General features: G+C 51.5%; 2 protein-coding genes across 5 annotated transcripts in view; both read right to left on the bottom strand.

Annotated features, from left to right (window-relative positions):
• Nucleotides 1–1546, bottom strand: part of Cpne9 (copine family member 9) — a 24744-nt gene extending 23198 nt beyond the window's left edge. The window contains exons 1-4 of the mRNA XM_021164512.1: nt 1312–1546; nt 766–806; nt 611–657; nt 400–503 (exon numbers count right to left, since the gene is read on the bottom strand). Of these exons, the coding sequence (XP_021020171.1) occupies nt 400–503; nt 611–657; nt 766–806; nt 1312–1379 (260 nt within the window). The 5' untranslated portion in view covers nt 1380–1546. The remainder of the gene's footprint in view (nt 1–399; nt 504–610; nt 658–765; nt 807–1311) is intronic.
• A 1102-nt stretch (nt 1547–2648) lies between these two features.
• Nucleotides 2649–9516, bottom strand: part of Mtmr14 (myotubularin related protein 14) — a 43157-nt gene continuing 36289 nt past the window's right edge. For 2 of the 4 annotated variants that reach the window (XM_021164508.2, XM_029478281.1), the window contains 2 exons: nt 5869–6024; nt 2649–3249 (listed from right to left, as the gene is read on the bottom strand). In XM_021164508.2, the coding sequence (XP_021020167.1) occupies nt 3066–3249; nt 5869–6024 (340 nt within the window). In that variant the 3' untranslated portion in view covers nt 2649–3065. The remainder of the gene's footprint in view (nt 3250–5868; nt 6025–9516) is intronic. The other 2 variants (XM_021164509.2, XM_029478282.1) reach the window with 1 other exon arrangement.

The raw sequence follows: 9516 nt of genomic DNA, 5'->3' as shown, positions 1-9516 counted from the left end.
AGAGAGAGGGGCGGTGGACACCAACTCAACTTGGGTGTGGTTTGGGACATGTGTGCCAGGGGAGAGGGTCATGCGTAAGGTGAAGCCCAGGAGGAGGCTTGATGGGGATGGAGTAGCATGGGAGGGCGCCCGAGGCCAAGGTGGAGCTAAATTAGAAGGCAGGGTTGTGGGCAGGGCCTGGTTTGGGGAGGGAACTGGATGGATTCTGCATAAGGAGGCGCCAACTTGGGTGTGGGGGGCGGGGTTAAGAACAGTGAAGCCTTAGGAGAAGGACCTGGGCTAGGGGGAGGAGCCAGGTAGCAAGGTGAAGTGGGGGCGAGACCAGGCAGAATTCTGGCTGATCCAGGTTGGGGGGTGGGGTGGGTATAGGGCAAGACAGGATTCTAGGAGGAGCCTCACACATCGAAGCGGAGATTTTGCTTTTCCTCAAAGAAATAGTCGAGAACGAATTTGCGCACGAAGTCTGGATTCAGTGTGTTGTCAATCACCTCCGTTCGTCCGAACTGGGCGGCAGGGAGGGGTGGGGGGACGGAGCATGAACGCAAGGCGTGCAGTCGGGCTAGAGGTTCCCGGGAGCGGCCCTGAGCTGGGCTGGGGCTCGGGGACTCACCTCCCGCCACTCCTGGCTGGCCCGGCTCTGCGTGTGAAGCACCACCACTGCGGGTGAGGGCAGGGGAGGGGAGCTCGTCAGGTCGGCCCGCACCCCTCACCGCCCCACCCGCTCCTACACCCCTGGTTCCTCCTCCAGGCCCTGGAGCTGCTTACTGGGGTCCGACTTGGAGAATGTATCCAGGTCTAGCAGATTCCTAGAGAAAAGCATCAAACAGATGGACAGAGGGCTAGCTCATTCTGGCGCTCACCACCTTGACACAGTCCTGAACTGACTGGGCACCTGGAGGAGATGTGGGGTGCAAATTGTATTCCCTCCTTATTACTATTCCCAGTGACTGTTGGGGTCCACACTGTCAACATTCAGGACAACATCAGACATCTCTGACAATTGGCTCTATATGTGCCCGCACTGTCTCCAAGGGGCCAGGACTACGACTCGCCCCAGAACTTTGGTCCCTTGTGGCCCAGCTCTTTAGCGATTCCCATAGCCCACCTTTTGAGCCGGTAGGCTTGGGTGGGGCTGCCCAGGGAGACCCCCTCTTTCATCCTGCCAGTGACTCCAGCCTTCAGCCTCAGTTCTCTGTTGCTCGCTCCTGGTTGTCCCCTTTGTGGTCTAGCCCCCTGCCCACACTGAACCCGCAGCTGCGGTAGGCTGGGGAATTGCCAGTACTTAAACCCTCCCCAGCGCGGCCCGCTCACCGGCACGACACAGTAATTTCAATCTTGGTGGCCGGGACGCTACGCTCCGAGGCTCCGCTGAGAGACATGACTGGTCCAGTGGCCAAAGCAGCGTAGGGGCTGCAAGACCCCGGGTGCCGAAGCTAGGGGCGGTGGCGAGGCCGGCCCATGTGCGGAGGCAGCGGCTTTCTCCAGCCTTGTGTGCGCTCCGCTGCTCGCGCCCTGACAGTGGCCACCAGCAGCAGCGGCTCCAGATGGCAGCACAGCCCCGCCCGGCCCTGCAGGCGGCCCCCGCCCCATTGGAGCAGCCTGGAGCTAGTCGGGGAAACTCACTCAAATCCCAACTCTGACGCACACATCCTCTGGAAACACCAGAGTGATGAAAACCTTAGAACTATCCATGGTCCTGAAACATTGGGCTGGCAGGTGGGAGTTGGTAGATTCTGAGCAGCGCTCATCTTTCCCGACCCATCTTGATCTCTGGATATGAAGCTACATTTTCCCCTTAATATTTGTGTGGCCTTGAACAAGTTACTCAATATTAGTGGTTATGGCCCTAGTGGCAGCTACTGGCATGCTTTAAGACAGGCTTAGTGACCTCCGGGTATTCACATTGATGGCCTGTCAGGTCAGGGCTCTGGGGAACAGTTCATTGGCACAGTACCTGGTCTACTATATGCAAAGGCCTAGGGCCCATCCTCAGTACAGGGTGAGAGAGGAGGATCAATGAATGGTGAAGAGCTCTGAATGAACCAGCCCCCTCCCTGTGCTGTGTCCACTGCTGCCTTCACAGCCCAGAAGCCTGCCCCTCTATTGGCTCAGGTCTCCTATCCCAGAGCACTGTTGCTTCAGGGTATACTGAAGATGAAAGCCGCCGGGCGTGGTGGTACACGCCTTAAATCCCAGCACTTGGGAGGCAGAGGCAGGCGGATTTCTGAGATCGAGGCCAGCCTGGTCTACAGAGTGAGTTCCAGGACAGCCAGGGCTATACAGGGAAACCCCGTCTCGAAGAAAAAAAAAAAAAAGCCAGTGAGGATATCTAGAACTTGCATAGAACAGGTAGCTGTGGTCGAGCCCACTCAGCTGCTGACCTGTCCTTCCAACCCAGTCTCATGGGTTTATATGCCACTCCTCGTGGCTTATGCCGACTGATGGGGGCCGAGAATTTGACTTAGTGGTAGAGCACTTATTTGCTCATAAACACAAGGCCTGGGTTTCTTTCCCCAGCACAGAAGGAACAGATAAATCCTACTTCGTAACTCCCCCCAAAACTCAAACCCTTCATTCAGCAGGAGGCCAGGCAGTGAAGATTCTGAGCAGCTCAATGACGGTCCCAACTGGATGAAATGCTAGTGAAAGGCCATTCAAAAAACTTGCTTTTATTTTGTGATTAGTGTGAAATTGCCTCATTTTCAGTGCAGGTGACTCTCCTTCCCAGGAAACAAAAATTTCAGAATGGAGTTTTGCTGACATAATCTCTAATGAGGCCCTGGGAACCCCCCCTGTACCCTCCAACACAATTCTGAGAGTTGACAGTAATCCAAACACCAGAGTCAGTGGAAGGCAGTGAGTGATGAGAGTGGTCACCAGTCAGGAGGTTGGGAGGTAGAAAGTCCCATCCTCAGGCCTGCTCAGGTTTGGGGCTGCCATGTGTGCAACAGAGAAGGGGGATGGGAAATTTCCTCTGCTCTCCAAGGGCCCCTTTTGCCAGGCATGGCTTGATTCCACAGGGCTCAGCTGAGACAGGGGCAGGAAATGGCTGTGGGCTGTCAGCTTCACAAGGCGCTGGTGCTTGTGCCCCGGAGCCCAACACCACGGGCAAACTGTTCTAGCAGGCCCCCGATGGCACCAGAGGGACTGGGGGCTGCTGCTCGAAGTCCCACTGTGCTGCTGTATGCAGCCAAGAAGGCAGACCGCACCTCCTGCAGCCTTGTCTCCCGGTCACTCAGAGCTGTAAGTCTGTAGGGAAGGAAGAGAGATGATATATTACCATAGGACAGGATCCAATATCATTCCAAGTGGCCTATCCTTGAATTTTCAACTGCATAAAGTCAGCATCTAGCATGTGGTCCAGACTCCAAATATATGGATGGCCTCCCTCTCCCCTTCCACATGAACTTTCAGCTCTCCTCTTCCACACAGAACTTTATGGGGGCACCGACTCTTCCTGCTTTCTGCTGGATGACCAGCCATTCTGGGGGTGATGGGGAGGGTGGTATTTGCTCCAATACCTGTTGGTTCCCATACCCTCTAAGAACAAGCTGAGGCACAAGCCTGTGGTCTGCTAGCAAGGAGGCACTCTCCCACCCTGACCCTCAAGATATGGCAACAGGTCTCAGCTGCTAACAGGCAGTGACTAGGACTGAACACCCTACCCTCTAGGAGGGGATTCAGCCATTCGAAACCTGGCTGCCCCGAAGAGGCCAAGATGTCCCAGTGGAAAGCCCTGGGCTCTAGCTGAACCTTCAGCCAGTCCTGCCTCCTCCCAGGTAAACAGCTGGAAAGGTACTGCTCCAATTCTTCTCCCTTCCCTATTAGAGCACTGATCATGGCATTGAGAAAGCCTCAATTACATCTGGAATTACAGGTCAAATAGGGAAATAAGCACACACGGCTCAGGCTTATCCATGTGTGAATTCCACACAGGGCTGTCTGATGCCCTAGAGGGTCTGTAACAGAAGAGGCTTGAGGTTATCATCTGGCACCCATCCTCTGGACTCAAGGTCAGGTATGCACAGACATTCTGCTAAGATGGTTGGCTGGAGAACCCTTTTCAAGGGCCACAGACCCAGAAGAGTCTCCACAGCCATCCACAAAGACTAACAAGGACACTAACTCATCCCAATTTCATCCCCAAAAGTCAACCTTGGAGAATCGGTCTCCAGATTCTGTAGAGGCAACTGCAATGTGCCCCCTTCCTAATAAGCCCAGGTCCTGGGGAAACAGATGGAAGTCTGGGAATAGAGGACAGTCTCGAGGCCAAGAGGAAGAGGAGGAGGAGAGAAAAGTCCCGAGGGAAATAGGCTGGTGGGTGTTGTTTGAGAGGCAGAGGAAGCAGCATGCTCTGGGCAAAGCAAAGACAGACTGATCCTACAGCAGCACAAGGAAAAGGAGGCGATGCCTATCCCTGCAACCCTGAGCTCTCTGCTGGCACTGTGGGAGACATGTGCATGTCTCTGTATCCATACAGCACAAGGGATAGCCAAGGGTCTGTGTATTCACATGGCCTCCCACCTTCAGGAATCAGACAGGACAAAGACCAATCTGCTTAGTGACAAGAAATGGAACCAAGACAGGGTACTGATGTCCACAGTACAAAAAGCAGGCAGTGTAGCTGGGATAGCAATTCTCTCTCTCTGTTGGCTCTTAACAGGCTTGGGAAAGTCAAGGCTAAGAGTTCAAGACCTAGCCTGGGAACAAAGAAGCTAGGATTTATATTGCTTCCTTCTAAGTCCAAGGGGGTCTTCACAAGGCACAGAGAGATCACATAATCTTCTGTCCTTTTGAGAAGCTCCCAGATCTGGGGAGCTGGCTGGGAAACTCAGAGACCACCTCAGACTTCATTTGCATGGCGATTTGTTGGATGATCTGGGGCTGCTGCCTGCTTCTGAGGTGAGGGATGCTGACAAGCAGGGCAGGAGTGGCCCATGCTGTCTCCAGAGAGGATTCTTTCACCACTCTGGCAGAACACTTCTTAAAAAGATCTAAGGACTTTCTATCCTCCAAAAATGGGATGGAGATGTGGCTTGCTTGGTTGAGTGCTTGCTCAGCATGGATGGAGTTCCATCCTCAGGACCACACAAGTCAGGCTTGGGGGCCCTGCACATAATCTCTGCATATAGAAGGTAAAGGCAAGCTGATCAGAAGTTCAAGGTGACCTCTGGCAACTACTAAACCAATCCAGCCAGGCTAGAGATTCTGTCTCAAAAACAAACTCCAAAACCAAAAACCTAAGATCTAGCTTTGTGTCTTGGGGCCTGGCTGCCAGGGAGGCTGGGCTAAGCAAGGAATATGGAAGTCCTATATATAGTGACCTCCCGGTTGTAGGGCTAGGACCTGGGGGTATTCAAGTGCCCCAGTGTCTGTCAAGCCCCTGCATGACTTCAGGAAGGCCCTCATCTTTCCCGATTTCCAAAGTAACTTGCCTCCAATCTGAAGTGGAAGAGTCAGGGTAGAAGGAACTCTTGGTTCTGCTTGGATGGCAGATGCAGGCTAACCCAGTGCCACTCTGCCCTGGCCTCTAACATACACCTACTTTCCCACCCCACTGTTCTGGTTTCAAAGGATTCTTCTGCCAGGCAAAGCCTTGCACATAAATAGAATCCTCTATAGTTACAGTCCAGCTAGCTCTCCCTCCGGGTACACCTGACACATCTGTGGCTGGGCTTTTGGATGCTGAGAAGAGTGAACATGAAGCCTGATGCACTTCCTGAGCAGCCACAGGCCTCCTTCGCTGCAGACAAATGGGGGAGGGGCAGAGACCCCAACCTCTTCCCTCAGGTCAGCCTCACCCTCACTGCTGACCAGCATTCCTGATTGGCAGGGGGAGTATCCTGCCTTCTCAAGCAAGACACTTACAGACAACTGTTAGGGAGCTCATCCTGGAAGCTGAAAGGGAGAGAGGAGTCTGTGTGCAGGACAGGCCGTTCCTGAATACTGCCACAGCCCGATACCAGCTGCCAGCTGCCAAAGTCTGTGGAGAGAGAGGATCCGGGCAGGGGATGGTCCACTGATCTGGGGCAGAGAGAAGAGAGGGGAGATGATGTAGTCAGTCATATGCCTGACAGGAGTACCTGAGGGAGGGTGGGCAACACAATGGCCTTATGCTACGACTGTTCTGATAGAGCAGCTGAAAGCCAATTTTCTCCAAAAGAGCCAACAAAACTGGGTAAGGAGTGACTGAGAAAGAAGACTATGAGGTGTGCTGGGCTGTGAGGAGTGCTTTGTGCAGATACAGAAGCCAAAGACCAAGAGCAAAGCAGGGCAACAAGAGGTTCCCAGACTCAAAGCCTGTGGCAGCCGTGCCTTTCCTGGAGGCTGCTGCAGGAAAGCAGCACCTCAGCAGCAGCAGCTGTCAGAAGATTAGGCTGGAGCTGGGCCCAAGGGCAGTCATCCACTCTGTGACATGCATCTGTGCTGCGTGGAACCCAGGGCCATTGAGAGCTTATCAGAGGGGAGGACAAGCCTTTTGGAGACTGTGGAGGGTGGTGACCTAGATGGAAGAGTGAGCAGACAGAGCCTGAGGTCCCCTTCTTCTGCAGCTCCTTCCAGGAGCCAGCGTTTGTATTCAAGAGTTCCACAGAGAAAATTCATGGCTATGCCCGGAGGGGAGGATGAATCAAACCAGGCTGCAAATTGACAGCTTCATCAGGCCTCTTCTGACAAGAGGGAGGTTTGGAGTTGGGGAGGGAGCTGTGCTGCTACCTCCTCCCAACTCAGGCTAAGCTTTTTCCTCTGTCCTGGACAGCAGCTGACCTGTGGGCGTCTGGGAGGCTGCAAGTCAGTCTCTGGCATCAAGCCCAGAACTCACTACATAGCCCAGGCTGGCCTCCCAATTTGAACAGTCCTCCCGTCTTAGCCTCTCAAGTGCTAGGACTGACCTTTTAACTGTTTAACTCAAGAATAGCAAAATGGGGCTGGCGAGATGGCTCAGCGGTTAAGAGCACGGACTGCTCTTCCAAAGGTCCCGAGTTCAAATCCCAGCAACCACATGGTGGCTCACAACCATCTCTAATGAGATCTGACTCCTTCTTCTGGAGTGTCTGAAGACAGCTACAGTACTTACATATAATAAAATAAATCTTTAAAAAAGAAAAAAGAAAAGCAAAACGGCTCCCACAAGGATCTAGAAATAGGGCTAGAGTATAAACAATGGCAGGTCAGGAAGCAGGGGCAAAATACTGTACCTTATTTATCTGCTGGCATCAGTGGATCCTGAGATGGTAACACTTCCACCCTCCCTCACATTAGTCAAAAAAAAATTTTTTTTTTTTTTTTTAATTTTACACACATTGGTGTTTTGACTGCATGTATGTCTGTGTAAGGTATCAGTTCTCCTGAAACTGGCTTTACAGACAGCTGTGAACTGTCTGTCATGTAGGTGCTGGGAATTGAATCCAGATCCTCTGGAAGATCAGCCAGTGCTCTTAATCACTGAGCCATTTCTCCAGTCCCCGATTAGCCAATCTCACTGTCAAGCACCCGTGACCTAAGTACAGCTCTGCTGATCTGTTTGAAAGAGGCCTGCAACAAACTATGTAGTCCAAGTTCACTTGGAATTTGTAGCAATCCTCCTGGCTGCAGCTTCCCCCCATACCAAGACACAGAGTTTCATTTTTATGTCACATTTATGTATGTTTATGTAGTCCACGCATACCACAGTGGATGTCAGAAGACAACTTGTAGAAGTTGCTTCTCTCCCTCTACGTGTGCATCCTTGGGACTCAACTTAAATCATGAGGCTGGGTGCGCCATCTCATAGGCCTTATGAGGTTTTCTTAACTCAGGTTTGTCTACATACAGGTTTGTCCTGAACTAGAAGCACATTGAGAGAAGGGAAAACGAATGGCTTTCCACACTAAAAGCTGCTGTGAACTGGAATGCCTGCAACACTGGGCCTTGCCACATTTATCACTGTGGTGACCCTCAGCCAAATGTGATGTCTTTAGAGATGAGAAACAGGACATGGTCTACCTGATAAGACGCCACGAGGGTGCATGAAGCCAGGTTTTTGAGTTTCTAGATAACTATATACCTCAGAGCTGTTACTCAGAGCCAGCCTCCTAAGAGAAGCCTGTCCTGGGTGTTCTAGCTATGCTGGGCCTTTAGCCAGTACAAACCTCCAGGGGCACAGCCTGGCTCCTCAGTTTCTACAGCCTATCTGATGGGTAGACTCTTTCCCCATTTTTAGCAGCTTATGGGGAAACAACTTCTAAGACTCAAAGATTAGAGAGTGGAGCACCTGAGCAGAGGGCGCTGGAAAGATGAGACATTCCTGGACAAGGAATGCAATGAAGTTTCTCAAACCCCAAACCTGGAAGCTTGCCCAGGGAATCACAGCCAGGGAGTGTGTTACTGTCTAGTTACCCTTAAGCACTCTGGTCCCCTGGGGTAATCAATTCCTTTTGCCTTCCAGAGGCAATATCAGGTAAGAGCACAGCAAGAGGGTATCCCTCTTACAGGATAGAGAACAGCTTTTAGTGAGCAGCCACTCGAGAGACACTGAGAATTTTCAAGAATGAACACATGTGAAATTCTTACCCGAGGTAAAGTCAAAGAATAGGTTATGTAAAATAGCCATTCAGCTCTTGCATTTGACAGACACTTAATACTTGGATTACAGCAGACTAAATGGACAGCTAGAGGCAAAGGTACATGTCTTTGTGGAGGGGCCTGTGCCTGTGTACAAGGGAGGAAGACCTGTACTGTAGTAAGCTCAGTATCTAGGTTCCCTCATCAGCTTTAGTAAGGCTCAGCCCAGTGTCCTGGGCTCCTTCACAAGTGTCAACAAAGCCTGCAAAGAACAACATCTAAATTTTTGCCTCCTGCTCAAGTACCAGAAAGAACATGGCCAAGCATCCCTTAAACTGGAGCTTTGTCTTAGACTGGGGGCCTGGACGACTTAAGCCTCTGCATAGGATGGTGGCTTCTTGGCAACACTTTAATTTTGTAGCTGGCTCCAGGCAAGGCCCAAGTCTCCCTACCTCCTGGCAGACACCTAGCTAAGGGCAGTTACAGCTGTTCAAAAACATGAATCCAAAGAGTACTGGCTGAATCCAGGCAAGAATAAAGTCCTGGCCTTTTACCAGCTGTCCGATGACCTGTCATGTCTGGCAGATAAATGATTGATAAGAACAGTTCCTAAGACAGAACAAAACAGCTACAGTTTCTGACCATTTGTGGAAAGAACAAATATCATGCCAGGTATGATAGATACCTTACTTCATTACTCCCATTTTATTCTAATTTACAGGGCTCAGGGGTCCCTGTTCCTGTTTAAGAACGGGTGAAAGAAAACCAAGCTCACAGGGAACTGAATTTCCACCCCAAGTTGCACAGCTGGGAAGGCTAAAGCTGTGATTAAAATCAGGTCTGGCTCAAGCCCATTCTAGCCAATTTTCCTTAAAAACAAAACTAAAAGACGAAAGGGGCTTGGAGCTGGAGAGATGACTCAGTGGTTAAGAGCACTGACTGCTCTTCTAGGTCCTGAGTTCAATTCCCAGCAAC

This window comes from Mus caroli, chromosome 6 (genome assembly GCF_900094665.2).
Source record: "Mus caroli chromosome 6, CAROLI_EIJ_v1.1, whole genome shotgun sequence".
Lineage (NCBI taxonomy): Eukaryota > Metazoa > Chordata > Mammalia > Rodentia > Muridae > Mus > Mus caroli.
The sequence above is the reverse complement of the archived record's forward strand: the minus strand, read 5'-3'. Positions and strand labels throughout refer to the sequence as shown.